General features: G+C 39.5%; 1 protein-coding gene across 5 annotated transcripts in view; it reads left to right on the top strand.

The window, feature by feature from the left end:
- The window catches only part of tbc1d4 (TBC1 domain family member 4), a 37,577-nt gene extending 10,213 nt beyond the window's left edge, over positions 1-27,364 (top strand). The window contains exons 2-24 of one of the 5 annotated variants that reach the window (XM_020713317.2): positions 1,213-1,341; positions 1,422-1,653; positions 2,812-3,056; positions 4,525-4,614; positions 4,730-4,834; positions 4,913-5,045; positions 5,120-5,211; positions 5,310-5,420; positions 6,396-6,518; positions 6,946-7,005; positions 9,088-9,302; positions 9,673-9,825; positions 12,671-12,828; positions 13,545-13,757; positions 15,244-15,246; positions 15,686-15,847; positions 15,973-16,131; positions 17,893-17,993; positions 18,086-18,229; positions 20,206-20,365; positions 20,456-20,625; positions 23,131-23,307; positions 25,291-27,364. In XM_020713317.2, the coding sequence (XP_020568976.1) occupies positions 1,213-1,341; positions 1,422-1,653; positions 2,812-3,056; positions 4,525-4,614; positions 4,730-4,834; positions 4,913-5,045; positions 5,120-5,211; positions 5,310-5,420; positions 6,396-6,518; positions 6,946-7,005; positions 9,088-9,302; positions 9,673-9,825; positions 12,671-12,828; positions 13,545-13,757; positions 15,244-15,246; positions 15,686-15,847; positions 15,973-16,131; positions 17,893-17,993; positions 18,086-18,229; positions 20,206-20,365; positions 20,456-20,625; positions 23,131-23,307; positions 25,291-25,521 (3,366 nt within the window). In that variant the 3' untranslated portion in view covers positions 25,522-27,364. Of the gene's footprint in view, positions 1-1,212; positions 1,342-1,421; positions 1,654-2,811; positions 3,057-4,524; positions 4,615-4,729; positions 4,835-4,912; positions 5,046-5,119; positions 5,212-5,309; positions 5,421-6,395; positions 6,519-6,945; positions 7,006-9,084; positions 9,303-9,672; positions 9,826-12,670; positions 12,829-13,544; positions 13,758-15,243; positions 15,247-15,685; positions 15,848-15,972; positions 16,132-17,892; positions 17,994-18,085; positions 18,230-20,205; positions 20,366-20,455; positions 20,626-23,130; positions 23,308-25,290 lie in introns of all 5 variants that reach the window. The other 4 variants (XM_011489309.3, XM_011489311.3, XM_011489310.3 and 1 more) reach the window with 4 other exon arrangements.
- The last annotated feature ends 476 nt before the right edge of the window (positions 27,365-27,840 follow it).

Here is a 27,840-nt window from a genome sequence, read left to right as displayed (position 1 = left end):
GTCCTATTTCTATCATCTTTTGATCTATAACAAAAGTGTTCCCATTGGTCTTTTAATCATGATTATGCCGTTTTTTTGGGCCCAAATCAAAAACCTGTGTCAGTTTCAAGGACATAGTTTCTGCAGAGTGGCAGTAGTTCATTAGAAATTTGCCTCTGAGTTGTGGGCGAAAATGTTAGTGCGGAGTAAGCCTGGCCACACTTCCCATCATCCATCTGTCCCGCTAGCTCACAGTCTCTCACACCCTTAACCTAACATGAGTGGTGCAACAAACATGTCGAGCAATATTGGAGATATCCAGCTGTGCAGATGCCACGTCAGATGAGGAAAGCAAAGACGTACATGGATCTAGTCGTCTACAAGTGGACGCATGATTGATTTTTAGCTTAAGTTTCTTTATGAATATCCTCCATCATCAGAAAAATGCCTCAAGAACATGTTAAAAACACCAAAAACATGACTTTTATTGGAGTTAGTCTTCAAACATGTCATGTTTAGTTTGAAATCTTTCCATCTTAAAAGTGGCAGAGACTTTGAGAAACCAACCAAGGTCTTAAGAGTTTCTAATACGTTGACAAGATCTTGCAACTTTGGTAACATTTCTGGCAGAAAGTGATGATTTTTACACCAAATCATTTGAAGGAGCTTATATTGTAAAGTGCTACAGAGACCAAGTTACTTCATATTTTCAGGAATTTTCTTTTTAAAAGTGTCCTTCCATCATTAGCTTTTTTTAAACAAGTGTTATGTTTATTTTTGTACATATCTAAGAATCAGTGCTGTCAAAGCAGAGGCTTTTCCTTAACTGCTTAATCACACAAAACAGTGAAGTCATAACACGTTGACCTTCAAGGCTCTGATTTCTTCCAGTTCTTTGTCTGTCCTTAATGCCTGAAGGTGCAGGTATTCTTCAGCTCCCTGTCTTCTTCTGATAACAATGTACGGTTTTGTTTGCCTATATTTGATTAGAAATTCATCAAAGGGAAACTATAGTTGATTTGATACTCATGATAGGTTTGATTGGGCTTTCTGGAAGTGTCAGTGGATCGTGGCATCAGTGATAATGCAGAATGTGTCCCTCTTGTGACTGGAATTGTGTGTTTTTGTGTCCTTTGCTGAATTTATTTGTTATTAGTTGACTGAGCCTCAGTTTGTCTTCAACTCCTGGTTTAAAAATGTCTCATAACCCTGCATTTCCTGTGTTTGCGCCAGGTTCCAGAGGTTATCAGCAGCATCCGACAGGTGTCAAAATCAGCCCTTAAGGAAGACACGAAGCCCAAACAGGAAACCGAAGAGGCGTTCTACAATTCGCAGAAGTTTGAAGTGCTGTACTGTGGCAAGGTAAACGTTATCCCGCTTCAACAGATCAAATGATTTTATCCAGCAAAGTCTTTAAATCAATGGGTTCTAATCAAACAAAGGTCACAGTTGGTCACAAGAAGGCTCCATCCTCCCTCATTGACGACTGCATCGACAAGTTCCGTCAGCTAGAGACTGAGCGAAAGCGCCTTCGGCTGCTCAACGGTCAGCGAGGCTCCACAGAGAGCGCACCTGTGGATTTTCTCATGGGGGAAGAAGGGGATCCCTTATCCTCTGTCCTGAACAAGAATATGGAGGAGTGTGATGGTCTTGGAATGGAGGACATCAGTGTAGGTAGGAGTGAAGCTGATGATCGAGCGTTTTGGACGTAAAACCCTTGTGCTATCTTGTGGGGTCCTGGTGACCCCACCCTTACATTTATGTGTTATCCCTACCATGACAAAGGTGGATAAAGGTGGAAAGATTTCATGTAATCCATGGACACCAGTGTAGTTCACTAATCATTGAAGAAAAAAGATTCAGCGCACTGTCTAGTGGGGCACGTTAACATTGGGAGTGGGGTCAATTGGACCCCACAAGATAGCACAAGGGTTAGGATGAGGCTACATACTTTTAATAAGGCATCTGATTGGTCAGTTTATAACTTGAATAACTAGAACTTCCGAAAAAAATAAGATAAAAATAGGATTATCAAGAACATGTTAACAAAAGATATTCAAGCAAGAATGGTTACTCTGACAAATAAGTTGACTGAGTAAGAGCTGTTTATTTCTCTAAAAGGCTACGGAATTTTGGCCTCTTGAAGCCAGTAGGTACTTCCTGTTTGGAACACAGTCCAGTTCTCAAATACAGCCAATGTATTCTGCTGAGAGGAGTTTAAAAGTTTATGGTGAACTAACAGATTGGCTAAAGGTCCCCTTTCAACCAGTTTCAAATGAGATTTGGTCTGTCATTTTATTTTAATGATAACTTTTTATTTAGGTTTGAGGTTTTGAATTATGTCAAACTTGAGGTAAAGTGCAGCCCTTAAAATGACCTAAAAATGCACATCCTAGGGCAACAAAAATGTTTCAGCGCGAAGTTTTAAAATACATTTAGAAAAAAATAGGATAAAATACTAAATAACAAGCTAAATACACATAAGAAACATATGCCTGAGGCATTGTGTACTCTTGAGTGATAGCACTAATTAATTGATATTTGGCATTATTTTATTGGTGATATCAACGTTCTCATTTTAAACGGTGATTTTATTTTCAAATTTTCTATTTTCAGGTGGTTAGTGTCAGAAATCTTTTATACTTTTTATTAAACACTTCCATTTATTGCATGTTCACCACCATTTGAAATAAACAATTCAATACTCTTACGAAATTTAATTTCAAAGTTTCAGACCCTGTGACGACAGTCTCAGCCGTATTCAGAATACTTCATTCATATTTTAGAGCTTTATAAAGGGTCTTTTGTATCTTTCTGTATCTTTTTGTCCAGGTAAGAGCTTGTCCATTAGTTCCAGTCAGAGCAGCCTGCGGGGAGCCTTCCCAGAGTGCATCCTGGAAGACTCCGGGTTTGAGGAGCCGCAGGAGTTTCGCACGCGCTGCAGCAGTCTGGCAGGAAGTCTTCAGAGGAAGCCGGGGGAAGCTGGAATTATGGGGCCGACGCGTCGCAGACACTCCAGCGCTCCAAACAACGTCCAGCCCTCTGATTCAGACAAGAATCGAACAATGCTCTTTCAGGTTGGAAAAGAACGTTAATAAAGCAGCTTCTTACATTTGGATTTCAGATGATTGTTGACAAATTTCATTCATGCATTAATAGTTCTTTTTGACTCGATTTACATTGCCACTTTTCATCAGAAATTGAAGAAGTCTTCATGGATGGGCGGGGAAATACCTTAAATAAGGGGTCTGCAATCTGAGGCTGTGGAGCCAAATGGGGCTTATTTACCCGTCCATTGAGGCTCTCTGGTTAACGAAAAAATACAAATGTTTCATTTTTAAAAAGAATGTATTTTTTGGACTAAACAACACATCAAGCAAAACAAAACAGTCAAATTAGTCAAACTTTATTCAACTAATTCACAAACAGTTGAAGCATTCAGAACATAGCACTCTGGAAGGCTACTGACTACAGTACCCATAATGCTCCAGCAATCGATCAATCTTTTGTTGATCAAATTCAAATGAAAACATTTTGACAGATTTTGGAGCGCCATGTACCAAAAAACAATTAATTGAAGATCAGTATAAGCACAACCAAAATTCATACATTAGGATTATTAGTCGGATTACCAATAGTTGAAAATTTTTAAGGATTTAAAGTGTGATTTATGGTCCAAAACATACAGTAAAGGTCACTTAGTTCCGATTTACAAATTTCTGACTGAGAAGCATGAACTACGTGGTCACATACTGTGCACATTTTTTTCACAGCTGACATCAAACTACCTAATACTAAATTAGCTGCAATGAGATGATTCCATATGGTACAGGGTGGCTTTTATTTTGAAAGGAAATTACCGGTAAGTAAACATCTGTCAAAAGGTATAAACATAAGCTTAAAGAAAAAAACAACAATTTTTCCTTTTTTGTTTATATTTTATTGATATAAAAAACAATAGTTTATTTATCATAACAGTAATAATAACATAAATATAGAGCAGTGTCTTATTTCTTGAAAGGGCGAAGTTAGACTTTTTGGCTTTTAATGGGTTACAGTCAGTAAAAGCGGACTTTCATGGCTCTTTAGGTGTTAAAGGTTGCAGACTCCTGGTATAAGTATTTTTGGAGCTTTAGTTATTTATGTATTTTAAACGTTTTCTTTTTTTTTTAAAGTGCTTGATTGGTGTGCCCTCCTACCAAAGTAAAAGCCATGTCTTTCTGAAAAACATACAGCTGCCTTTCTTCATATATTGTCACCATCTCATCTTGAGGCTAATTTGAACAAACTAGAGCAGCACAGTCAATGTGGTGGATAACAAAGAGGTCAGTTATGGGAAAAATCATTGGAGCAGACGTGTTAGCCTTGATTTGCAGCACAGGCTTTGCTGCCTTTTAGTGAGCGGCTAGTGGACATGTGATACTTCAAAATGGGATCCGGCTCACTCAATGGTACGCTTTGATCTGTAAACAGTATGAGGAGGGCATTGTGGGAAGGATACCATGAGAAATGTCACTCTATCTGTCTGTTTTTGTTTTTGCGCAGGTCGGACGCTTCGAGGTGAACCTCATAAGTCCTGACAGTAAAACGGTGGTGCTGGAGAAGAACTTTAAAGATATCTCGTCCTGCTGTCAGGTGGGTCCAGATGTTGCCTCGGAGTGTTTACGCTGAAAGCGTGTATCTCAGCTGCAGTCTGAGGCAGAACACCAAAAATAATGGTATTTCATTTCTGTTTCCTTTGTCTTCTCAGGGTATCAAGCAGACGGACCATTTTGGATTCATCTGTCGTGACACGATAGATTCTGGGCCCAGTCAGTACGCGTGCTACGTTTTCCAGTGTGCCAGCGAGTCCTTGGTGAGTGGCTGAAATGGTTCAAGTGTCATGGACCTCTGATTGGAGTGGAGTAGAGCTCGTCTGTCTGCATGTGTGCAGGTCGACGAGGTGATGCTGACCTTGAAGCAGGCCTTCTCCACCGCAGCGGCTTTGCAAAGCAACAAAACCCAAATCCAGCTGTGCGAAGCCTGTCCTATGCACGGCCTGCACAAACTCTGCGAGAGGATTGAGGGTAAGCCTCCTTAGCAGCGATTCAACCAGACCTCTCTTGACTCACAAATAGACTGCTTCCTCTTTGGTTTCCAGGTCTTTACCCACCTAGAGCAAAGCTGGCCATCCAACAGTACCTCTCTGAATTAACCGATAATGAGCAGGCAGAGGTTTTTGAAAAAGTTCTAGTAAGTTTGACTTCTTCTTAACCAGAACAGATAAAAGTCATGCAACAGTTTTGTTTGGTGTTCCACACATAGTTTATAAGTGTGTTTGTAACCTGCAGAAACACAAACCAGGGTCAGACCAGGAGGAGAATGAGCTGGTGATTCTCTATCTAAGGCAGATCTGTGAGACCAAGCAGAAGTCCCACCTCCACATTGGAGAATCTCCTCAGGTAAGGGTCATGTCAGGCTGAGGAAGTCCAATGTATACAGTAGATGGAATTCCACTGAAGGACACAGGTAGAACTTTATATATGATTTACTAATAAGATTTAAAATACTAGAAGAACCAGAGTTGTTTCAGAAGACATGGATCCATGTGTGGTATTTGATCGCCAAAGCAAGGAACCTCTCAAGTATTTCAAAGTATAAGAAGCTTTGGACATTTATCAGTTTGTGTTAAAAAAAATCGTCAGGCAGACAGAGTGGATTAAAACGTCTGATTTAGTCAAAACCGCATGGAGCAAACGTGGGCACAGAAATATAGGAAATATAAAAGAAAACATTTTGTTCACCAGTCAGTCAAGTTGGTAAGACAGGTTAAGTAGATATTTTTTATTTTTTAATCATAAAAAAACACTGTTTTAACTGATGATCCACATTTAATGATCCACTAAAGGACAATAAATGGTCAGAAACAGAATAGTTCTACATTTCGTTGAACCCTTTTTTGTGCAGATTTTGTCAGAATAAATGTGCTTTAAATCCCTATAAACCGAAAAAAAAATTGTGATTATCAAAGGGGGTGAACCCACTCGCATTAAAAACTGTGCGTTTCTGTTTTTTTTAGACCTGCACAATAGATTGCAAAATTATTGTTATGGAAATATCAAGCAATGCAATACGCATATCGCAAAAGCTGGCAAAAATTGGGATAAATGGTTACCTTGGATGTGCTAAAATAATCTTATGGCAGACTGAAGTATTTAACAAATCAAATAAATCCCTTTCATGCACTTGACCAATCGGATGGACTCCTTCTATGTTAGATGCTCGCCTCCTATGTAGACGAGAGTCATTTGGAGCATCAGTTATGTTGACTCTATTAAACAGTTGGAGTGAAATGGAAATGATGTATTTAGATGTTTTGCCATTTGTTCATGTATCACAAGTTATGTCGTCATGATGTTTTTTTTGTGGGGGGACAGAATGCAGGAAATAGCTCTGCAGCGGGGGACAGCACGACCCACAGCAGTCGCTTCAAACTGGATATTTTCAAGAACAAAGCCCGCACGTCCCTCACCAGCTCCCTGGAGAACATCTTTGCGAGGGTGGGTCTTGTTTTTTTACCACTCCACCCCTGATGGAGTAAAGCTGTATATTTTCCTTCCTGCTCGGCCTTCGTTCCGCTGGCTGCTTCTGTGTCATCCAAGGGATTTGGATTGACCCATATCTGCCAGAGAGATGGCAGAATAATTCCTTTGTGGAAGAATCCAGGCAATCTGAGACCTTTGCTACCATCTGTTATTATCTAACAGACTTTACTGAACAACATGATGATAAATGTCATCATATTTTGAAACATCTGTCTTCTTTTAATCTCTCTTTTAGGATTTTCATGTTTTCTTTCAGTCTGATTCTGTTCAATTTTTTTTGCAAAGAAAAATAGACGCCTTTGTATTAATTAATTCTTTTTACTGTTTCTGGATATCTTGCATTTCTTGCATTTTAAGTTCTGTCTTTACCTTTTTGGATCAGGGTGCCAGCCGGATGCGAGACCGCCTGGGAAGCATGGGAAGCATCAGCAGTTTTGAAAGAGTAAGTATTTTTTAGAAAGAGATTCCCAGCTTGAAGAATTTACCATTTTACCCTTTAAGAAAATGTTGCATGGGGTTTTGTTGTACAATAACATCTATCTTGGCTGAAAAATACCCATGACAGTGTTAGTGGCTCTGCAGTGGAGTCAGTCGACCTTTTACACAGAGAAAACTCCTCCACACTGGACTCTTCCCACATAGTTTCACGGTGAAGCGGCACTGGGCCAAAAGTTTAAATATTTCCACAAGGAATGTGTTTACTGAGGTGTTAGTGAACCATTTGAGGGTGGTGGGGACACTTTGGTGCAAGTTTGAGACCGATAGTGATGGAGTGAGGAAGTAGATGTCAGGTTATCATTTCACAGCTGTGATATATTTGATTTAAAGCAAATGTTTAAGCAGATGTTCACATGCAGTTAAATAAAAAAAACTAAAAATAAACAGTTGCTATGGTTATTTATAGTAATTATAGAGTAACTTGTTGCAGTTGTATTTGAGTCGTATTTACACTTAGCAAAAAGTAGTACCCTTTACGTTTATTTTATTAAGTTTACTCACAGAAGTAACACTGTGTGACTCCTGTTAGGAAACCTCACTGATGTCTTTTGGAAATGTTCTTGCAAAAGCTGCTCTGAGGAGCTCAGTGAAGTAGAGAGCAGCAGTTGAGGGGGACATCACCAGTAATTTCCTAAGATCAACATTTTTGGCTGAATTTAGATGAGGGCTCCTTTACTTTGTATTTGGTTGTATCTCTGTGAAGTTTTCCATTAAAGTCCCTCTCCAATCACCTTTTGATTTATTTCCAAAGCGTTCCCGGGGTTTTTTGGTGTTTTTTAAAAATGTAAAATTATGCAGTTTTTAGCCAAAAAAAGAACAACCTGTGTCATTTTCTAGGACAGTTTCTGCAGAGCGGCAGTAGTTCATTAGAAATTTGAGTCATGGGCAGGACCGTTGGCACGGAGTAAGCCCGCCCACACTTCCCGTCATGCATCTGTTTACATGGTCTCGCTAGTTTACATCCCCACACACCCCCAACATAACATTACCTATAATACAGTTTTGGAGCTATCCAGCCATACAGTTAGATCCAGATTCCAGCTCAGATGAGGAAAACAACGACATACAGGGATCTATTTGTCTAACAGTGGATGCATCAGAATGGAGTGGAGCAGGGAGCTTGTGGCCTGCTATTGTAGATTGTCCTATGTCACTGCTACAACCTTTTACCAATCTGCTCCTTAATTCCTATGATTTTTATAAAGACATACTCAAAAATGCAGTTTTAGGATTCATTTTCTTAATGCATGTTCTCCATCGTGAAAAAAAAACTACAAGTTAAAATGTTAAAAACACAGAAAAACACCATTTTCGTCCGAGTGGGTCTTTAATAAAAAGCTATTTTTTATTGTTGATCTTCTTGATGTAATGCGAGATTTTCCTGAACTTTTTCCTATAAATCATCCAATAGACAGTGATTGTCTGTTTGGCTTATAGTGACACATGCACTCTTGGTTGATAAGGTGCAGATTGACATGCAACAGTTTGTCTCATCACAGGCACAGCTGTTGAATTGTTTTGTTGGGACTTTAGTCAGGATGGGACGTCCCTACGAACAGGAAACCCCTGTTCAGTCTGTTGTCGTCTTTCCTGTCTTTTTCTTTTCTGCCCCGTCAGAATCTGATGATTGGGCCTTCTCGTTTCCCCCTTTTGGGGAGAGCAGCACAAATGTCCCTGCGTAGTCATGTCGGAACCTCTAGGAAGGACGTCTCTAAAAGCATGATGGGAGGAGATTGTAGTTTTTATGCACAGAGGTCCTTCCCACCAATATTCTGCAACCCTGTGAGTCATAGGGTCATTGTCCATTAGAATACAATAGATGTGGGAGTTGCACCATCAGGCACGAGGACGCAGTCACCCAGAATGCAGGACGTAGCCTCTTTGTTGAGCCAGAGTACAAACGGTGAGTCCAGATGTGGGGTTTCTGTCAGGGCGAGATCTTTTAGGTTTCTTGATGTGCATTCTGAGTTGATTTTTGCCCAAATTTGCTTTAATAATCGTTTTCTTTTCCTGACGCTCTCAGCAGGATGAGGAGTCTCCTGGTCAGTCCCCTCCAGGTTCGCCCCCCGCCTTCCCCGACGACGACCCGGAATCTGGGATGCAGTTCCGTCGGCGTGCTCACACCTTTAGCCACCCGCCATTAAGGAAGCGCATCTCCTTTGAAAGTCAACTGTCCAATCAGAGCAAACAGGCTCCTCTGCGCAGACAACTGTCTGTGAATTCAGAGCTGCTGCAGAGCAGGTACAGTCACCTCACCTGGGAGAAATAACTCTCCACTCCATCTTTTTATTAAGCCAGCTGTTGTTATATGAGTGAGCTTTCGTGTTCAGTTTGAAGAAATGCTTACTGTTGCTTCACTATAACACAAGCTAAATATTAAGTTGACCTTCTAATGTGTGCAGACCTAATCTAATCAATTTGCAGGGCTTTGATCAGTCCAGAATCCACAGCCCTCCTGCTCCACTGTCCCAAACAAAAGCCTGTTTGCTTCCTGTCCCAGTTTTTATCCCACAATGACTTCCTCAGATGTTTGTGTGCTCCACGCAGAAGCCCTCTCCCATTGTGTAATCTTTGTTTTTATTTGTGGGCGTTACATGTTCGGCCCCTCCAGTCCCGTGGCCGTTCCCAGAACGCGCAGTGTTTCGGAGAGCGAGTCCTCCTTCAGCCTCCCCTCCTCCTTCTCTGCTCCCACTTTCCTGAAAAGCATTTACCAGGGCTCGCTGGGCTCCCTCAGCTCCCTGGCAGACAGTGGGAGCCTCAAGAGGTGAGAGGGGGCACTAAGTTAACCCCCCTTATATTGACTGAAACCCACCAGCCAGGGACTTGACAAAGGGGATTTCATGGGTGGGATTGAGCAACTGAAATGCACTCTCTGACTTTGGGAGGAGCTGTTGGCTGTCAAATCCTTTTTAACACCCAGCTTTATTGTACCGTTCTTTCCGTCTTGATCTTTCTGTCCAACTTTTTTATGCATAACCAAAAGCCTCTTGGTTTTCCCACAACAACTTTGCAGGCTGGCCCACCCTCATCCTGTTACTCTAAAACAAAGGGGGATGCAGAAAATCGTTTCTTGTATTGCTGACACGCAAGGCTTTTTGCACAGTGCACTGCTGCTGCCATATAAGCTAATCTAACAGGTGCAAATCACTGCGATTCTGGACTATTAATGTCATGGTTTTTATCAGTTAACTTTTCATGTACAGACAGTATTTACACAAAATGTTTAAGTAAATGAACCAAAGTTAAAGGAAAGGGCTAAAATTTCCAAAACGTTGCCATGTTTGTGGCTGCTTCCAGTCTGAATCTATTTGCATGAAAACCTTCATACTTTTCTTGAGCTCATGAAAACGTCCAGGAAAGAATTTCAACCAGTGCTCTGCACAGATTAGCAGAAAAAGTTGTGAGAAGTCTGCTTCAGTGCTGGGTCAGCTCCTGTTTCTCTTTGCTCACATGATCCAACAGGCTCCCGGGGTGCTGACCCAGCTAATTTACCGCTGTAAACGTGGCCGTAGAGATAAGTAGTGTGAATTACAAGCGGTAAAAGGAACTGCATTTTGTTTATTTCACTTTTCCATTTCCCACAGATTTTGCTCTTTTATATATAAATGCATGTCCTAAATCGGGGACTCAGCAAAGCAAAAACACAGTGTTTCATTGAAGAATTCCCACCTATGTTTGCTTAACTTGAATAAATGTGTTTTTATGGTAAAATTGCACATAACCTGAAACTTTAAATTATCCAAGACTGATAAAAGAAGCACACAAAAGGCTGATATCGATAGTAGCTTCTACATCACAACTACAAACTTTTTCCGATTGCATTTTTTCGTCTGGTCCTTATTCACACTGATTTGATGAAATGAATACTCAGAAATGCAAGTTTAAGCTAAATTCATATCCTTCATCATAAGAAAAATTCTACAAGAACATGCTAAAATTACGAGTTTCATCGGAGTGGGTCTGTAAGGACTTTTCAAAATCAAAATGTTTTCCTTTAGTCCATGAAAATGGGGTGAAAGACCTCACTTTATATTTACTTTTTATTAGACCGATTTAAACATGGCAGATTTCTAAACACACCTATTTAATTCCCGTCATTTATTTATTCATAATCTAATTTTAATTCTACATAAGTGAAAAGTAATTTAATTTTAGCTTGTAACTAAAAAGGAGAATCTAATATAGTTTTATATAGAAGTATGACTTGTTTCAAAATGGCCTGCATGGTGGTGCAGTGGTTAGCACTCTTTCCTTACAGTGAGAAGGATCTGGTTTGAGTCTTTTCTGCGTGGAGTTGCATGTTCTTTCCGTGCATGTGCGGGTTTTCTCCAGGCTCTGCAGCTTCCTCACAGTCCCGAAACATGCTTCATAAAGGGAGTGTGGGGTTGTACGTCTCTATGACCCCAAAAGGCATTAAGTAGGTTTGGAAATGAATTACACTGACTTTTAACACTCAAAGTGTAAAATAATTGTTAAACGTGTTCAATATGCAATAAATCAGTCTTTTATGCTTGCATAGCCATTTTTAACATTTACAACACAAACTGTTGCACCTTTGTCAGATCCTCCCAAAACAGAAAAAGTTAACATTTAAGTAAAAATGCAATTAATAGAGCAAGATGGAAAATAAAAAAAAAGAAATTAAATCATATGTTAAAAAATTATGTTAGAATCCGAGTTAACCCTTAGTAGTCTGGGGCCTTTTTGAGTTTCTTTTCTATTTTACGATTTGCACTATTTATTTATCTTTAAAGCTGTTTTTTGGCAATGTTTGATATGCATCGTTTTGTTATAACCCCAGCTTCTTATTCTGATATTTTTTATTATATTACACAATAATTTCAGCTAAAACTGTCAAAATAACTCAACTCTAAGTGGTAAAGTTTGTCTTTTTTAACTACAAAAATTGAGATCAAATAGTTTTTATGTTTTATAGTAAAAGATCAAACTTGTAGAAAAAAGATAAAAATGTTTTTTTCAACAAATGAAGCAAAGACCAGCTCATAACTATGTGAAAAATGTCAACAAAAACAAAATGGGCGAAGCTCCACTAAGCTTTATTTTACGGTCCAAGGATTTATTCCAAGGGACTATTTATTCAAACAATTATTTCTTTACTTGTTATGTTTGCTTTAAACCAAAACTTTTAAAGCTAAAAACTTTTTGAAACATTTATGTTACGTTTTGATATAAAACTATAATGACAAGAGGGTGTTGTCATTCCCACATGATTGTCAACAGTTGATCTGAACTCACTGGTGAGTCTAGAGACCACTAAGGGTTAATGTAGTTAAAATACGTTTATTTTTTTTCCAGCTGTGTCATATTTGTTTTAAGTGGGTTGGCTATATTATTTAAAAAAGCCAAGCTGTCCTGGAACTCAAAAATCATCTATTTCAGAGAACAGGCATGCATGGCGACTGCTTCATTAACACGTACTCTTGGATTTACGGTTTTGAAATGAATATGCCTGACATCATCATTTTTTTTTGTGGTGTGAGGTTACCTCGGCTCTGTGTGTGTGGACTCTGTAAAGGAGAGGAGTGTCACTATCATGGACACTCGACTCCTTCCTCACATGTCTTTAACGGGGCTCCTGTTTTATGTAGCAATGGCGAAGGCAGGAAAAGGAGTTTGTCTGGCTGCAGCAGCGACTTGGTGAGCGCAGGTCCCCCCCAGACCCCACGCAGGGTCTCCTGGAGGCAGAAGATCTTCCTGAGGGTGGCTTCGCCCATGAACAAGCCGTCTGCATCCATGCAGCACACAGGTGCGGTAACATAATCCCTGCAGCATATGCTCGATGAATAATCCACAGCTTCAAAGCTGACGAGGCTTTTTCTTCTCGACAGAAAAGCTTCACTTAAACCAAAAATGCTGTGTAAATGCTAAACTTATTGTTTTCTTTGTAATTAATGTTATTTACTGAGAGTTTAAAAAATGCTAACACCAAAAGAATTTCATTCAAGCTTTGGTAAATGATTATATTTTTTTTATTTGCCATTTGGAAGTGATAAAGACAAAAATATCTTTTTTTTTTATTAATTATAAGACCAAAAAGCGCAATGAATATAAAGATCCTCTCTGAGTATTTGGTTTGCTTCTTTTGACACTTGAAACAAATCCTTTAAGTCCTGCAAGCTGGTGGATGCTCAGCACTACTGAGGTCAGTGGAGTTCGTTCTGCAGCTTTGTCTGCATACATGCACATGCTGCTGTTTTCAACGTCTGCAACCAGTTGAGAAGGAATTGGCTTGTTTCTTTACAGGTAGAAGCAATAAGATGCTGGTGTTGACCTGCAATCACACCACCCTCTGCATCATGCATTTAAGCCCCTTTTTCCAATAAAAAGCGCGTTCACAACTCTTCTTTTCACGTGTAGCTACCTGAACACTCAACTTTTTTTTTTTTTTTTTTTTTTTTACATTTATAACTGTAGAGAATATTTTGAGTCCCGTTTTTCTTATGGTGATCACTGATCTTTTAGATGACTGTCCTGCCAGTGAGCTGCTGCCTCTGTCTCCTTGTGCCTTGGACGCCAGTCTGGACCATCTGAGGGGTCTTTTGCCCATGGCACACAACCAGTCACCTGCAGGGAAACCAAAAAAAACAGGAGCAGACTACCGGGCTCTCTGGAAGACTGCCATCCATCAGCAGATACTACTTCTGCGCATGGAAAAGGAAAACCAGAGACTAGAAGGTAAACATTAGTCACTATTTTGGGAGTTTTGCACATAAAAACTGACCCTTCTAAATGAGTGTTACAAAAGAAGAATGCCATTTTTTGGAGGGGATACATTTTCTCTTCATCTATCAGCTTCAGGTTTCAGATATTGGTTATGTTCCGGTGTTAAAAACATTAGTTGCTAAAAATTATGAGAGCATAACACAGACAAAAAAGTTCTGCAAGTGTTTTTTGTTTGTGAATCCACTTAAAATGTGTACAGTGTTCCCTTGTTTTTTGCAGAGGTTGTCTTCCATAAGTAACCTGTGATAGATGAAATCTGCAAAGTAGAATTACAGATGTTTTAAGGATATAAAACTCCTCACTGCACACTTTATACACTTTTCTCAGAAAGAAATGATCAAGTTTTGTTTTACCCTTTTCACACTTTCACACTTTAAACTCTCAAAGTTCAAACCTTCATAGAAAAATAAGTCCAGTGTTATAGAATGAAAACTAAGATCTGCTCACCCTCAAAGACTTAAATAGATGTAGCTAACTGAACACATTCTGTACAGGAGACACAGGCATGGAGGATAGTGATTGACAAGATCAACAGCCAATCAGGATGCAGAACACAATGCGCTGTCAAATAAAACAGGAAGCAAAATTGCAATGAAAAAAAAACCTAGAGGGATGACGAAAAATGAATATAGTAAGAGAAAACTGCTTCTGCAACATTATAGCACTGCAGGTCTGCCACGAGCTACATAGAATGACCTGAAACACTTGATGCTACATCAACAATTAACAATAAAAAACAGAATTTGAGGTTTTTATTACGTTTTTGTGGGAGCTCAACTTTCCAATGTCCATTTCAAAGCTTTTTAAAATACCCCTCTTATCATCTTTTGATGCCAGTGGTCTTTAATTATGATTTTGCTTTTCTTAGCCAATATAGAAAAAAATGGTGTTGTTTTTTAGGACATAGTTTCTGCAGAGGGGCAGTATTTCGTTAGAAATTCACCTCTGAATTGTGGGCGGGACCGTTAGTGGGGAGCAGTCCCGCCCCCACTCCCATCAATTCATCTGTGGACACGCTCTTCTGCTAGCTTACAATCCTTCAAACCCCAACCTAACATTACTGGAGCAGCAAAAATGGCGAGCAATATGGGAGGTAGTTGTTTAAGCGGCGATTCTCAATTACTCTATTAACAATTAACACAAAATATCAGTTCATCTTTATTTCTTACAATCTGTTTCAAAATTCGACTCAATGTTGTTTTTTGAAAGCTATTAAAAGTATCAGGCAATTGTTTTGTAACTTCTTTGTTACCAACCTTAATTTTAATTTAATTTTTGCACTATTAAAACAATTTATCGGCTAATAAAGATATCTGGGCTAAAAAAACAACAACATATTTTTCCGTCTTGTGTTCTGAACGTTTCTCTTTTCCTTTGTTTGCCACTATGACATCAATGCTGGTCTGAGAACCTAACTGTGAAAAACTATTTTCAATAGAAGGTAAGTGTTGCTGAAGGAACCTTTGGGGGTCAAGGCCGAGGTTTTGCATGAAGTTGGTGGCTGGCTGTTATAGTCTTCTCTTTTTTTTTTTGTCGTGCATGCTCAGAAACCGTCAGACCTCATGGTGTTAGTGTTCCTCTTCTCCATTTGTGTAAGACATCTCTATGTGGAAGTAGCTTCTACATGTCTGCAGTGCAAGGAGACACATTTGTCATTGAGGGTCGTGGGTTTCAAGGAGGGGGCTGGGCTGCAAAAGGTGAAGCTTATGGTTTTTTTTTACAACTTGCTCCTGAATGTGATGTTTTAGATCATAAACGTGAAGGTGAACATGCTTTCTTTTACGTTTTCTTCTCATTTTCTTTTCACCCAAAAGATTAACTGTATAGTTATTGAAAATGCTTTTTCTTTTTTCATTTTTTGGGTGATTTGGGCTTCACAGCGAGCCGAGACGAGCTGCATATTCGCAAGATGAAGCTGGACTACCAGGAAGTGAGTCAGTGCTCCAAAGAGACGCAGGCAATGTGGGAGAAAAAACTCACGGCTCCAGGCAGGACAACAAACCCACAAAACAAGGAGGACCTCTATAGGGCCGTATGCCAAGGTGAGAAACTCTAGCCTTAAGTAAGCTAAAGTAAAAACACCAATAATGGCATTTTTTCTTATAGTTATACAAACAAAACCTTAGAAAATGGCTGCCAAGGCTCTATTTCTAAACTTCTAATGCAGGACTTCCAAAGAGCAGACGTGGCGATGTCTGGCTGCTCGTTTCCCATCAGCATCGGCTGCGGCACAGACTGCCCCAGCGTCAGCTTGCCCCAGACACCCCTTACCATGACCTGCTCAAGCAGCTCACCGCGCAACAGCACGCCATTCTAGTGGACTTAGGTGAGCAGGCTGCCTTCACACATTTTTTCTGCATCCGTATTTTTCATGAACTACAGTCAAACATGCTTGTTGAGACATGGCAGATGGAAATATTGCAAACTGACGTTTTTTTTATCTGCAAAAGGAGGGTGTGGGATTAACGTCTGTTGGTTTAAGATTTAAACAACTTTGGATTTTGCTTCAAACCAGTTCTGCCGGCGTTTGGTGCGGCCAGAGAGAATGATCAAATTATTCAGGGGGCTTGTTAAATTGTGAAAAATTAGGACGTAAGACAGCTAACATAAGCGTAACACATCTTTGAAATGTCAACCACGCATCCAACTGTCCAACATGCAGAATGTGTTGTGACCTTACAAGCAGAAATGATGTGTGCCATTAAGCTTTTTAAGAAGTGCAGGTGAAGGACAACTGCTTGTGTTCTTATCTTTTTTAAAATAAGTCTGTCTGAATCGGTGTAAACTTGAAAAAGTCAGAACAAATCAGAGCCTGAGCTGTGCCAAAAAAAACATAAACACTGCCGTGATACTTAATTACTCAACAGGTTACTACACAAGTTCATGTTGTTGCAGGTTATTGTAAACCTGCGACTGGATTTTGTGGTAAAATTTTATAATAATGGTATTAATGTTAGTTGATGCATAATTAAGTCACAATTAAATAAAGTATTACTGTTATGCATTATGTTGCATTTCTAGCAAACTATGGTTTATTACTCAACCTTACTTAAATCATTGCAAACCATTGATAAAAGTTTCCCATACTTAGCATTAATATGCATCAACAACATGTTTGTTAACATATATGTAAAGCCCTAATAACATCAGGAGTAATAATTAACTGTAGAGGTTATTGCTTAGGAAATGGATGATACCTTCCCTGTTATCTGAAATCTAGTCTTAGTGTTACTCTCTGAAAAAGATTTCAATGCAGAAAATAGAGGTTTCAACGTACGAAAACAAAGTTCCGACCTACAATGAAAGTAACAACACGGAGCGGACAGTATCAAGAGTTACCGCAATGAATCAGTCTGAGAACTTCTTTATTCAATCACATGCGTGACTATAAGCTGCCAGCTTAATATTCTATGCTATGTTCACACTTTACTTTACATTTCCAATAATCATTTCATAATGAATAACTATGGTTGACTTAATGCTTATGAGGTTATTTTGCATTTATTAAAGATTAGGTCAGGCTAAATTTGTAAGTTTTGCTTCTTAACTTCTAACAAACAACCTGAGTAAATAATTACTCCAGACATTAATAAGACTTAACACATATGTTAACTAATACGTTGTTGATGCATACATATTGCTAAGTAATTGCATGGCGAAACTTTCATTAATGCTTTCTAATGCAGTAGGTACGGTTAAATAGTAAATCATGGTTCATTGCTAACTAATGCATTAAATAATGCACATAGTAATGCAAAGATATGCGTAAAAGTAACTGTTAACACTTTATTTAACAGTTAATTAATGCTTAATTATGCACTAACAAATATTAATAAAGGGATTCTTATTATAAAGTGTTAACCCAGTCCCAGGGCCCCAGACAATCAGAATTAACTACAGTGGTAGTAAAACCCACAATGTCATGTCCCTGTATGAGGACGCCAAGTCTCAAGAGGTTAAATCGCTTAATTAGAGCCATTTAGTTTTTAAATAGGGTTACAGATAGTTGAATGTAACTCCTCCAGTTCTTGTTTTTTAAATATTTATTTTTTCGTGCCTTGGAAAAAAAATGGTTATGTCTCCTCAGGTCGGACCTTTCCCACACATCAGTATTTCTCTGCTCAGCTTGGCGCAGGCCAGCTCTCCCTGTACAACCTCCTGAAGGCCTACTCTCTGCTGGATACAGAGGTGCTGTGATCCTCTTTGTTTTCCTCATTGATGTGCAGCGGACCTGTGTGATTTACCGCTCACGGGGCTAAGCTGTTGTTGGCTCCGCACAGGTTGGCTACTGCCAGGGGATCAGCTTTGTGGCTGGAGTCCTGCTGCTGCACATGAGCGAAGATCAGGCGTTTGACATGCTCAAGTTCCTGATGTACGACCTCGGCATCAGACGACAGTACAGACCAGACATGGTCTCTCTGCAGGTAAGTGAGCCAAAAAATAAACAGACGGTTAGATGAACCACAACACTGCAACCTCCTGCTTCTACTGGAATTTAGTCAAATAAAATGAGATGTTATCTCTTTGTGCGCCAATACTGAATTTAAACAAATTAGGAACAATTTGCTGTTTTTACAAAGCATGATATCATTTAGAAAAACAATCTTAATGTATAAAAATAGGTTTTCTAACATCAGTAATCATTGCAAACCTACTTAAAGCGCTTGAAAATTCAAAGTTATTCAAAAATGTACAATGTACAGCTTTTACAAATCCCAGTTTGAATTTAAAACAAGCTGCTTCATAAAAACATGTTTGAAGTTCAGGTTAAGACAGACGTTTTTAAAAAAGTTGGCTTTTCATATGATTTGAGTTTAACAACTGATTTCAAACATTAAAAATAATTGAATACTGCAGTACAAAATTACAAAACACCAACATCAAACCTATTTCAGTTGCAAAGTAATATGTTGATTAGAATATTAAGACATTTATGGAAAAATATGGCTTTGATGATATTTTCCCTCTGGCTTTGCTTTTTGGTTTGTTTTTTTCCAAACAAATGCATTCTTTTTTACTTACATACCTTAGTGCTCTTTTTGAGAAGAATATTGTTGCCCATTTATTTTTCTAAAGATATTTCTAAATTCCATGTTGGACGTGGTGCCATTACAAGCATCCCTGTCCTTAATAAATCAGATTACAAAAACCTTTCCTTTCACTTTACAGATTAAAATATTCACAATTATATTTACTTTTAATCAGACAGACCCCTATTACAGAAACATTCACAGCAGAAAAGCTATTTTCAAGTGACAATTAAAATGTTTGTGACACTTTTAAACAAACCAGGTTGACGTAATGAAGTCACTTTTCCTTAGACCTACTAGGGGCTTGATTTAGATGCTTCACATCCAGCCTTAAAGGCCCCGTATTACCCACAAATGTTTTGTAGTTTTTGACAAGAATGAAATTTATCTTTGGTCAACTTTTGATGGTTATCATGAATCAGTGAAATTCTGTGTTCTCTGCGGTTATCACAAACACCAGCAATATGTTCAAAAGCATCCACAGTGTAAAGGTATTCAGTTAGACAACAGAGTGTGGGTATATGGTTTTTATTAGTTAACACCCCTGAGGAAAGACCAATCAAACATGTGGAAGCACATGTTCTGGGCATGCGTAGCCTTGCAGAGTGCAGCAGCTGTAAAATGAGCAAATCCCGTTGTTTTTCTGTTCCAACAGAGTTGTTACAGTCAGGACTCTGCAGATACAACATACTGTAAAACAGTATCATCGTAACATGCAGCACATTTTCAGACCAGAGTAAAACAGCAGAAAAGTCAGTTCTAGCAAACTGAAGTGTTAGATGTCACTCCTGCTGCAGATCTTCATGCAGGTTGCAGCAAACATTAGTGCGGCGCCCCCACCTTTTAGTGAAACCACACCTGCTCTGTTAGCTTGAGTTAAACATCAGCTGACCTGACCGGCGCTGAAGCATCAGCAGGCGTGGTAATATTTAATCTGCATCAGGGGGTTATTCCTCCGGGTGCTCTCTGTATGCACTGAGGTTCTGCTCTTTAAGGACGACTCAAAGAAAACATTTATGCCATTCTATCTGTGGTAAGGTTTTTATCTTTGCAACTTTCAGGATGTTGACAGTAATAATTGGTCTAATTTTAGCCTGGGCCAACTTCTGCTTCTCTTTTCTTTGCGCTGCACTGTTCGCTGTGGTTAAACGCTTACGGCTCCTCAGGAGCGTGGACTCGACGCCTGTCTGAACAAGTTCTTAAAAACCGCACAGCTAATCTATTGAGAGTACCTGGATTCAGCTTTGTTTAAAAGTTAGTAGCTCCTAGATTACACCGATAGACTGTCAACTTTGGATCCAGATTGACCAGTTTGTTTTGAGACTCCATGTTCTAACCTGAGTGTTTGTTATCTGCCCGCTTTATCACAGATACAGATGTACCAACTCTCCAGGCTTCTGCACGACTACCACCGAGACTTGTACAGTCACTTCGAGGAGCACGATATCTGCCCGAGCCTCTACGCGGCGCCGTGGTTCCTCACTCTGTTCGCCTCACAGTTCCCGCTTGGCTTCGTGTCCCGAATCTTTGGTACCTTCTGGAGTAACAGCATCCATTATTGCACACCTAAAAATCCAGCATTTTGGTAATTACTGTCATTTTCTTGTGTTTTTCTCTTAGATTTTGTGTTTGTCCAGGGTACTGAGGTGATCTTTAAGGTGGCCCTGTGCCTGCTGGGCAGCCACGAGAAGGAGATAATCGAGTGTGACAGCTTTGAGAGCATTGTTGACTTTCTGAAGACGGCACTCCCCACACTCACACAGGCACAGATGGAGCAGACCATTGCCAAGGTACAGAGAGAGAAGTGGTACTAAAAACAATCCCAGCCTTTTAAAGCATGAATCCCAACAATACAGGTGGAGTTACAAGTTAGAGCATGAAAGTGCAGCAAGTCCAGCTTTGTTATCACGGGAAACTTTTATGAGCAAGTGTGATCACGAGAAACTGTTTTTTGTTTTCTAACGACTCACTTAGGATCGGTCCTTCAGGTGTAGAGACAAAAAAGATTGAGGCTTAGTAAAGAAAATGGAAAAGTGATTATTTCAGAAGGTTTGGGCATACATTTTTTTTGGTAATATTAGATTAAAATTAATGCTACACACTCCTCAAACTGCCTCTGCCATCCTGGTCAGAGCTGCATGTGACAAATTAATAAAAAACAAATATTTTTAAAAATGGCGGCTTTCCTGTTGGTTTTATCTCCATAGCAACTATTTTGTTTTTTGCTTGTCTGGGGGTGACAAACAGATCTAAGTAAGTTATACAAAAAATTGGCAAAAATAATTTTTTGGATTTCCTTGGCAACAGAGGTTTTTTGTCAATCACAGCCACATCCCTAATATGTTTATATTGTATGTAATATCTTTTTGTTCAGTTTGAGCCAACAATTAATGTAACACATTTTTACATGATTCCAGTAAAAAATGTTTGAGCAACAGGAACGCCACTTTGGCGAGCTCACCAACGCTGTTCAAAATCTACAAACTTTAAAACCAGCATTTTTTTCCAAGTAGCTTCCTAATGATGCTCGAAGAGTTAGGAGGGTTTTGAAAATCCCTAAAAGGACTTTACATTTCTAGAAGATACTAAACGTGACTTTTTTTTGTTGAAAATTCAAGATGGCAAGGTCAAAGGTCAACTAAACTTGGTCTGTTGTTTTAGACTTAAACAGGTGGCATATGTGTGAGATATTGTTGTTCTCATATTGTACCAAAATGTGAAAATCCACTTATTTTGGTCAAAATGGGTGCAGTTGTTGGCCCTGGGGCCGTCCCATAATAATTTAAAAAAATCTTTTGGCTATCTCCAACAGTGTTTTTTGTTTTGTTTGTGGATTTTCAAATCTTTTTTTAGCCTAGAGATTTTAGCCCTATTCATTGTTTGATGGTTTCTCTTTCTGTGATGGCTTCCTCATCAGGGGTGTGTGTGTGTGTGTGTGTGGGGGGGGGGGGGGTCATTCACAATGCTTATAATTCATTTCCACCAAAACTGTGTGTGTGCAACTTTTGGTGAGTTTTGACAGGGGACTGCTGTGGGGCATAATGACATTTCCCAAATGTAATTGAGTGTTATCAGAGAAACACAGATCCCTTTAAAATAATTTCAGGGTTAAAAGAAAATATGATAAATTAAAGTGAATGCCTTCTGATGTATGAATTGTCAGTTTGAGTTTAGTAAAAGCAAATAAAAAAAAGGAACATTTAAAAAATATCTCAAAAAGGACAGGGAGGGATGTTGGGAAGGAAATTAATGATCTATTTTTAAAGGAAACACCTGAATACTAGTTCAGTGTTTGGAGGACAAAAACTCTGAACTGCAGATGTGCTGTTTGGATATAAATCTACAATTATCCAGACCACAGGAGACTCCAGCAACTAGCAGCAGTTCCAAAGATGAGAGATCGGGCTTTTCTGGTGGTCTGCAACCGTCAACACTTAAAGAGCCATTCGGGTCAAGTTCTCACTGACCACAACCCAGTAAGAGCCACAAAGACTTACCTCACCTGTTAGAAAAATAAAAAACACTCCTTTGTATTTATCTTAGTGTTACTATTATGATAAATATAAATGAGCTATTTTTGGGCATATATAATACATGAATATGAAATAGTTTATACCTTTTGATAGAGGTTCACATGACTTCCTTTCAAAATAAAAGACCAGTCATCTCAATGCAGCAAATGTAGTAGTAAAGTAATGTCATCAGTAATAATTATTAAAACATTTTTTTTACCATGTGTGGTGCATCCCAGTCTGAAATTAATAAGTCTAATTCACCAAAATAAAATCAGAACTACTTGAGCAACCCCTACTGTATTTTTCTAACCATAAGGCGCATTCAAAATCCTTGAATTTGTTCAAACACAGAAAGTCCGCCTTATAAGCTGGTGCGCCTTAAGTATGATTGTGGCTGATGTGTTGACCTCAAATGGATTTTCTATGGTACACAGAGCTTAAAAATCTAAATCAAAGTGTTTTAAAAGGACTTTAATAAACACCAAAGGATTGATAGATTGTTGGAGAATTACAGCTACCATAGTCAAACTACACAGGAACCTCATGGAGTCATATGTACAGCCCTTCAGCTGTTTGTGAATGAGTTGAATACATTTTGAATTAGTTTACTTTTTGTACTCTACTTCTTACTTTTTACTATTACCACAGAGCAGAAGCTTTGGGCTGCAGACCCTTGTGGTATTCCATGTAATAATAGGCACACACAAAAAAAACTCAACAAGGGTATCTTTTTAAAGTTTTTAAGCTACTTGACACAAAGTGTCGCCTGTTGTTCTCCAGGTCATAGAGATGGACATCTCCAAGCAGCTGCATGCTTATGAAGTGGAGTACCACGTCCTGCAGGATGAGATGTTGGACGCCGGGCCGCTGCCTGATGACTCAGAGCGTCTGGACAAACTAGAAAAGACAAACACTCAACTGAAGAAGCAAAACATGGACCTGCTGGAAAAACTTCAAGTAAGGAGTAGAAGGAGCCAGCAGCTTTTTTTATCTTTAAAGTTCCACTCTGATGATCTATTTTAAAAGCATTCCCAGTGGTCTTTTAATTATGATTATGCTGCTTTAGTCAAAATTTTAAAAACTGCCATTTCTTGGACATGGTTTCTAAAGAGCGGCAGGGCTTCATTAGAAATTCACCTCTGAACTGTGGATGGGATTGTTGGCGTGGAGTAAGCCCGCCCCCATTTCCCTTCACCTATGTGTTTACAGGCTCTCCCACTAGCTTGTAGGCCCTCACTCTCCAAACCTAACATTAATGGGGCTACAAAAATGAGGAGCAGTAATGGAGCTATCCAGGCATACAGTTTAGAGCCAGATGCCATCTCAGAACAGTAACCTGAAATATAAAAAAGAGAAACTCTTAAACAATTCAATAAGTTGAATGGGTTTTATTGGCCACTTTACCTTAATTCTATTACTTTTGCTTTTGGATTACTTTTATTTAAACTTAACTTCCATGTTTCCAAAGTGCTTAAAGTCTGAAATCCTTCTTCAATCCAGACATTAGAAACCAGCTGTTTCAGTTAGAAAGATGATTTGGCCCGAACTCTGGAATCTCTGACGGTCAAGAATTCCTTTGTGCTCCAACACAAACTTTGAAGGAGAAATAAACTGTTTACCTCTGATTTCATCAAGAATATTTGCAAACTATTAGAACAGGCTGTTCCATGTTTGCGTCTGCTGGTCGTCATGACAGTTAACAGTAGAGCAGAGATGCTGTCACATTAACCCAATGAACTGTGGGATATGAAACAAAAAACCACAGTGGCTAGACAAACGCACATTTTTAAGCTTTATTATTTTAGGACATTTTTAAACTGGAAAATGGTGTAAACTTGTATCGCGCTTTTAAAGGCACAGTCCCATTCATCCCTTCACACACACAGTCTCACACTGAAGGCGGCTCCGCTGACGAAGAAAGGGCGCCAACCTTTTTACATGATCTGACTCTGGATCCCGCGGGAAGCCACACCGCTAATCACGATCTTTAGTTGTTATTTTTGTCGGAACTGAGAGACATTAACCACGTCTGATTGGTTAGATTGATGACTTATATGATTAAGCCCTCAAGAATAATTGGCTAAGGCAGTTAAAGTGGTCGAACGTTTTTTAAAACAAACACATAAAATCAGTATTTTATGATTTATTATATTCCTAACCACTGGGTGTGAATCCTGCACCTGTTTGGATGAACACAGAGTTTATATCCTGGCAATGGCAAATGTTTTTTAGCTCAGTTAGTCGCAGCACACCGGTTGAAAAACACTGGTTAAAGAAGTAAATGCATCAGAATGGAATGGAGCAGGGAACTTGTGGCATGCCGTAGTTGCTCTTACATCACAACTGCAATCTACCGTATTTCAAGCGACATTTTTTTTTTCTGCTCCTGATTCTCAACAATTTGAATAAAGAAAACTCAAAAAAGCAGTTTTAAGCTTAATTTTCTTTATGCATGTCCACCAGAAAAATGCCACAAGAACATGTTAAAAACACCAAAAAAACAGGATTTTCATTTGAGTGGGTCTTTAAAAACACTTATGTTTGGTTTTATTAGCAGTAGTGTCTCACATTGCCAATAGATGGCGCCAAAGCACAAGTTGAAACCGCAAACCTTGGAAAGGCGAAAGTGACTTTTAGGTGTTACTTAATGTTATTTACTCAAAGTTTAAAGCTGTGGAGGAGGACTCTTCCTCAAGTGAGAGATGTTTAAACAGATTCAACAGTCTTGTTCATAAAGTAGTTACAAAACTACCGTATTTTTAGAGTGTTCTCCACAAAAGTTATGTCTGAAACAAAATCAGCCCAGCAGAGAGTGTGTCTGCTGAAGGTCTCTCCACACTTCCACTTGCATTATCAGAGCTTGTAACTTCTGCCTTTTGTGCTCGCTCTGCTCTGCTTTCAATCAGCATTAACTGTGATGAACTATTTTGGATCCTCCAGGCTGCGCGGCAGAAGATCCAAACGCTGGAGACCAGTGTGGAGAGCTTCCTCTCCCGGGAGAGCAAAATGAAGCACATGATTCGCTCCCTGGAGCAGGAGAGGGCAGCGTACCAGCGGACCATTGAACGCATGCGCTCGTGCCTTCCCCCTGACGCCTTGACAGATGTGGAGATGACCCAGATCAAAACAGGACCCAACGGGAAAGCCAAAACCGCAGCCAAAAAGCCCTGATGGTAACCGAGGGGAGTGGGGGGCGGGGGCTGGCTGCTCCAGGCAAACGCACTGGCAGACACTAAGTTTGACAAATGAAGTGGAAGGCTGCTGAGCTCCGCTGCGTCTCCGTGTTGCTGTAAAGGAGCCCTTTGCAAGACTGTGAAGTCTCCAGATAAAGCAGACTGTGTGGGAAACGTCTATGTGATGTTTGTCTGCAGCAATTGTGGTGGGAGGACAGTTTCAGTTATATTAGCAAACCGAGAGTTTCCATGGTGCATGAAAGCACCGTGTCTCACCGCCTGGCTTGAAGGTGGGGTCAAGACTCTAATCACAGGGGAATTTGTGGGCCTGACACCAGTGGAAAACATGTTTTTGAGCACTGCCTTGATGTGTTTACTACCTGTCTGAAATAAGTCAATAGAAGTGCCTGCTGGCAAGTGATCCGTCAGAACTCAGGGTCATCCTAAAGCCATTACCAATGTGTGGTCCTTTAAACTGCTTTGGTATCACTTTTATTTCACTAAAATCAGTTATCCTAATGACCCCGAAGATCATTTGGTTTCTCACCCCCAAAGGTACTCGTTTTGCATTTGTTTTCATCACACTGTTTTTGTGTTGTTTTTTTTAATCGAGTTGATCTTCAGCTGTTGCATTTGCTGCTGCTGGAAGAGGAAGTGCTCCTTCCAAAAGCTTAGACAGGATGTGAGGTCGTCTGCCTCCTCGGTTTCCTGTGTGTCTGGTTGCTTCTTTTTTAGCACCACCTTCAGACTCAGAGACGAAACTGGCTCGCCCCAGGAGCCCCGGCGTCAACTAACCGAAGCCGGGGAGGGATCCGAAGGCGCAAAGGTCAGCTGAGTTTCCACAGAAATGAGGATTTCAAATATCTAACTCAGATGCAGAAAAAGAATCATTTAAATTCTTGTTTTATTTTTTTCAAATGCACACAGACTCAATTCGAGCTGTGGTGCTGGCTTCCTCCTCATTTTTATTGTGTTCCACCTCCATAGCTGCCGCACCATCACTGCTCCAATTATGTTAAAAGCTAAATGTTCTTGGTCTGCTCTCCTTTCACAAAACATCTTCAAACTGAGGTTGCAATGAAATCCTGCAAGATTTTTCACTCCTCTAGGATCTAAACTTTGTTTTTCCTTTTTAAACTATTCAAGTGGACAGTTTGTCTCACAGGACTGTGCTGGGTCTTCAGATACTATTTGTACTTTTCTATTTTGTTACCTAAGCAAAAATGTCAACTGGAAAGACTACCAGCTCCGGGATAAAACCCTTTTTTTTTTGAGGAGTAACATCCTTTAAAAGGATCACCTCATAATAAAAAAAAGACAATGTTAAACGGATTAAAGGAGGGTGAAATCCGCTCCCTCTATCATTTCTCTCCATAAAGATGCAGCGATCGATGGTTGATGCCGATCCTGATTTCAGGCAGACGTGAATGTTTGCATGCAAAGAAAATGCTGCTACTATTATCAAAAAGACAAATCACTGAACCAAAGCGTTTTATCCATACATTAAGAATAGTAAAATCATTCAAAATGAATGGATGAACTGTCAATAAAATGTACAAAAACACCAAGAGATACCAACTGTTTGGCAAAAGCTTGATATGTGTTTTCACTTGTGCCAAATGTTTTGCGGTTTCATTTGTATTCCTTGAGTTGTCGACGCTAAATGTGGAGTACCGTACTTTTCTGTGATCACAAACGCCTGTTGGTTTACGTTGGGTGCTCTGATTCCTGACTACTGAGTAGTGCCTGAATCGCCGTGTTCACACTGTTGACGTTAGAGCTACACAAAAAGCAAAGCAACTGCAGTGAGTGCTTCAATAAACCTCACCTTGCCTTTTTTTCTTCTTCTTCCCCCTCCTTTCTGTTCATGGCCGAATGTCTTTCCCGCACAGCAATCTCTCATAAAGAAAACATGTTCCTTTAGCACCACGAGTGTAGGATGTAGCCTCAAGCTGGAGCGCTCAGAGTGTGTGTCTACAGTAGTTTTTGTGTAAAGGCCAAGGTAAGCTAGGACAGTTTTAGGAAGTCTATTTAGAGGCTTTTCAAGCGCTGTTCTTTTGTTAATGTCACGCTAAAAAGAACTACAGCAAAAATCCTTATTGAAATTCTCACCTAGCAGAGAGAAAAAAACCCACTCCAACCTGTGAGGATTTGTGAAATATTTTTACAGTTACCAGTAAATGCTCTATTTAAAAATAAAACAGATGTAAATGGCCTTTCCTTATAGAGCACTTTTAAAAATTCTATCTGGATTAAGACCGGAAGCGCTTTCTAATCTTAAGTATTCACCCACACACACATTCACACCATGAATGCA

Source organism: Oryzias latipes, chromosome 21, assembly GCF_002234675.1.
Source record: "Oryzias latipes chromosome 21, ASM223467v1".
Taxonomy (NCBI): Eukaryota; Metazoa; Chordata; class Actinopteri; order Beloniformes; family Adrianichthyidae; genus Oryzias; species Oryzias latipes.
Note: the sequence above shows the minus strand (reverse complement) of the source record. Positions and strands in the feature narration are given on the sequence as shown.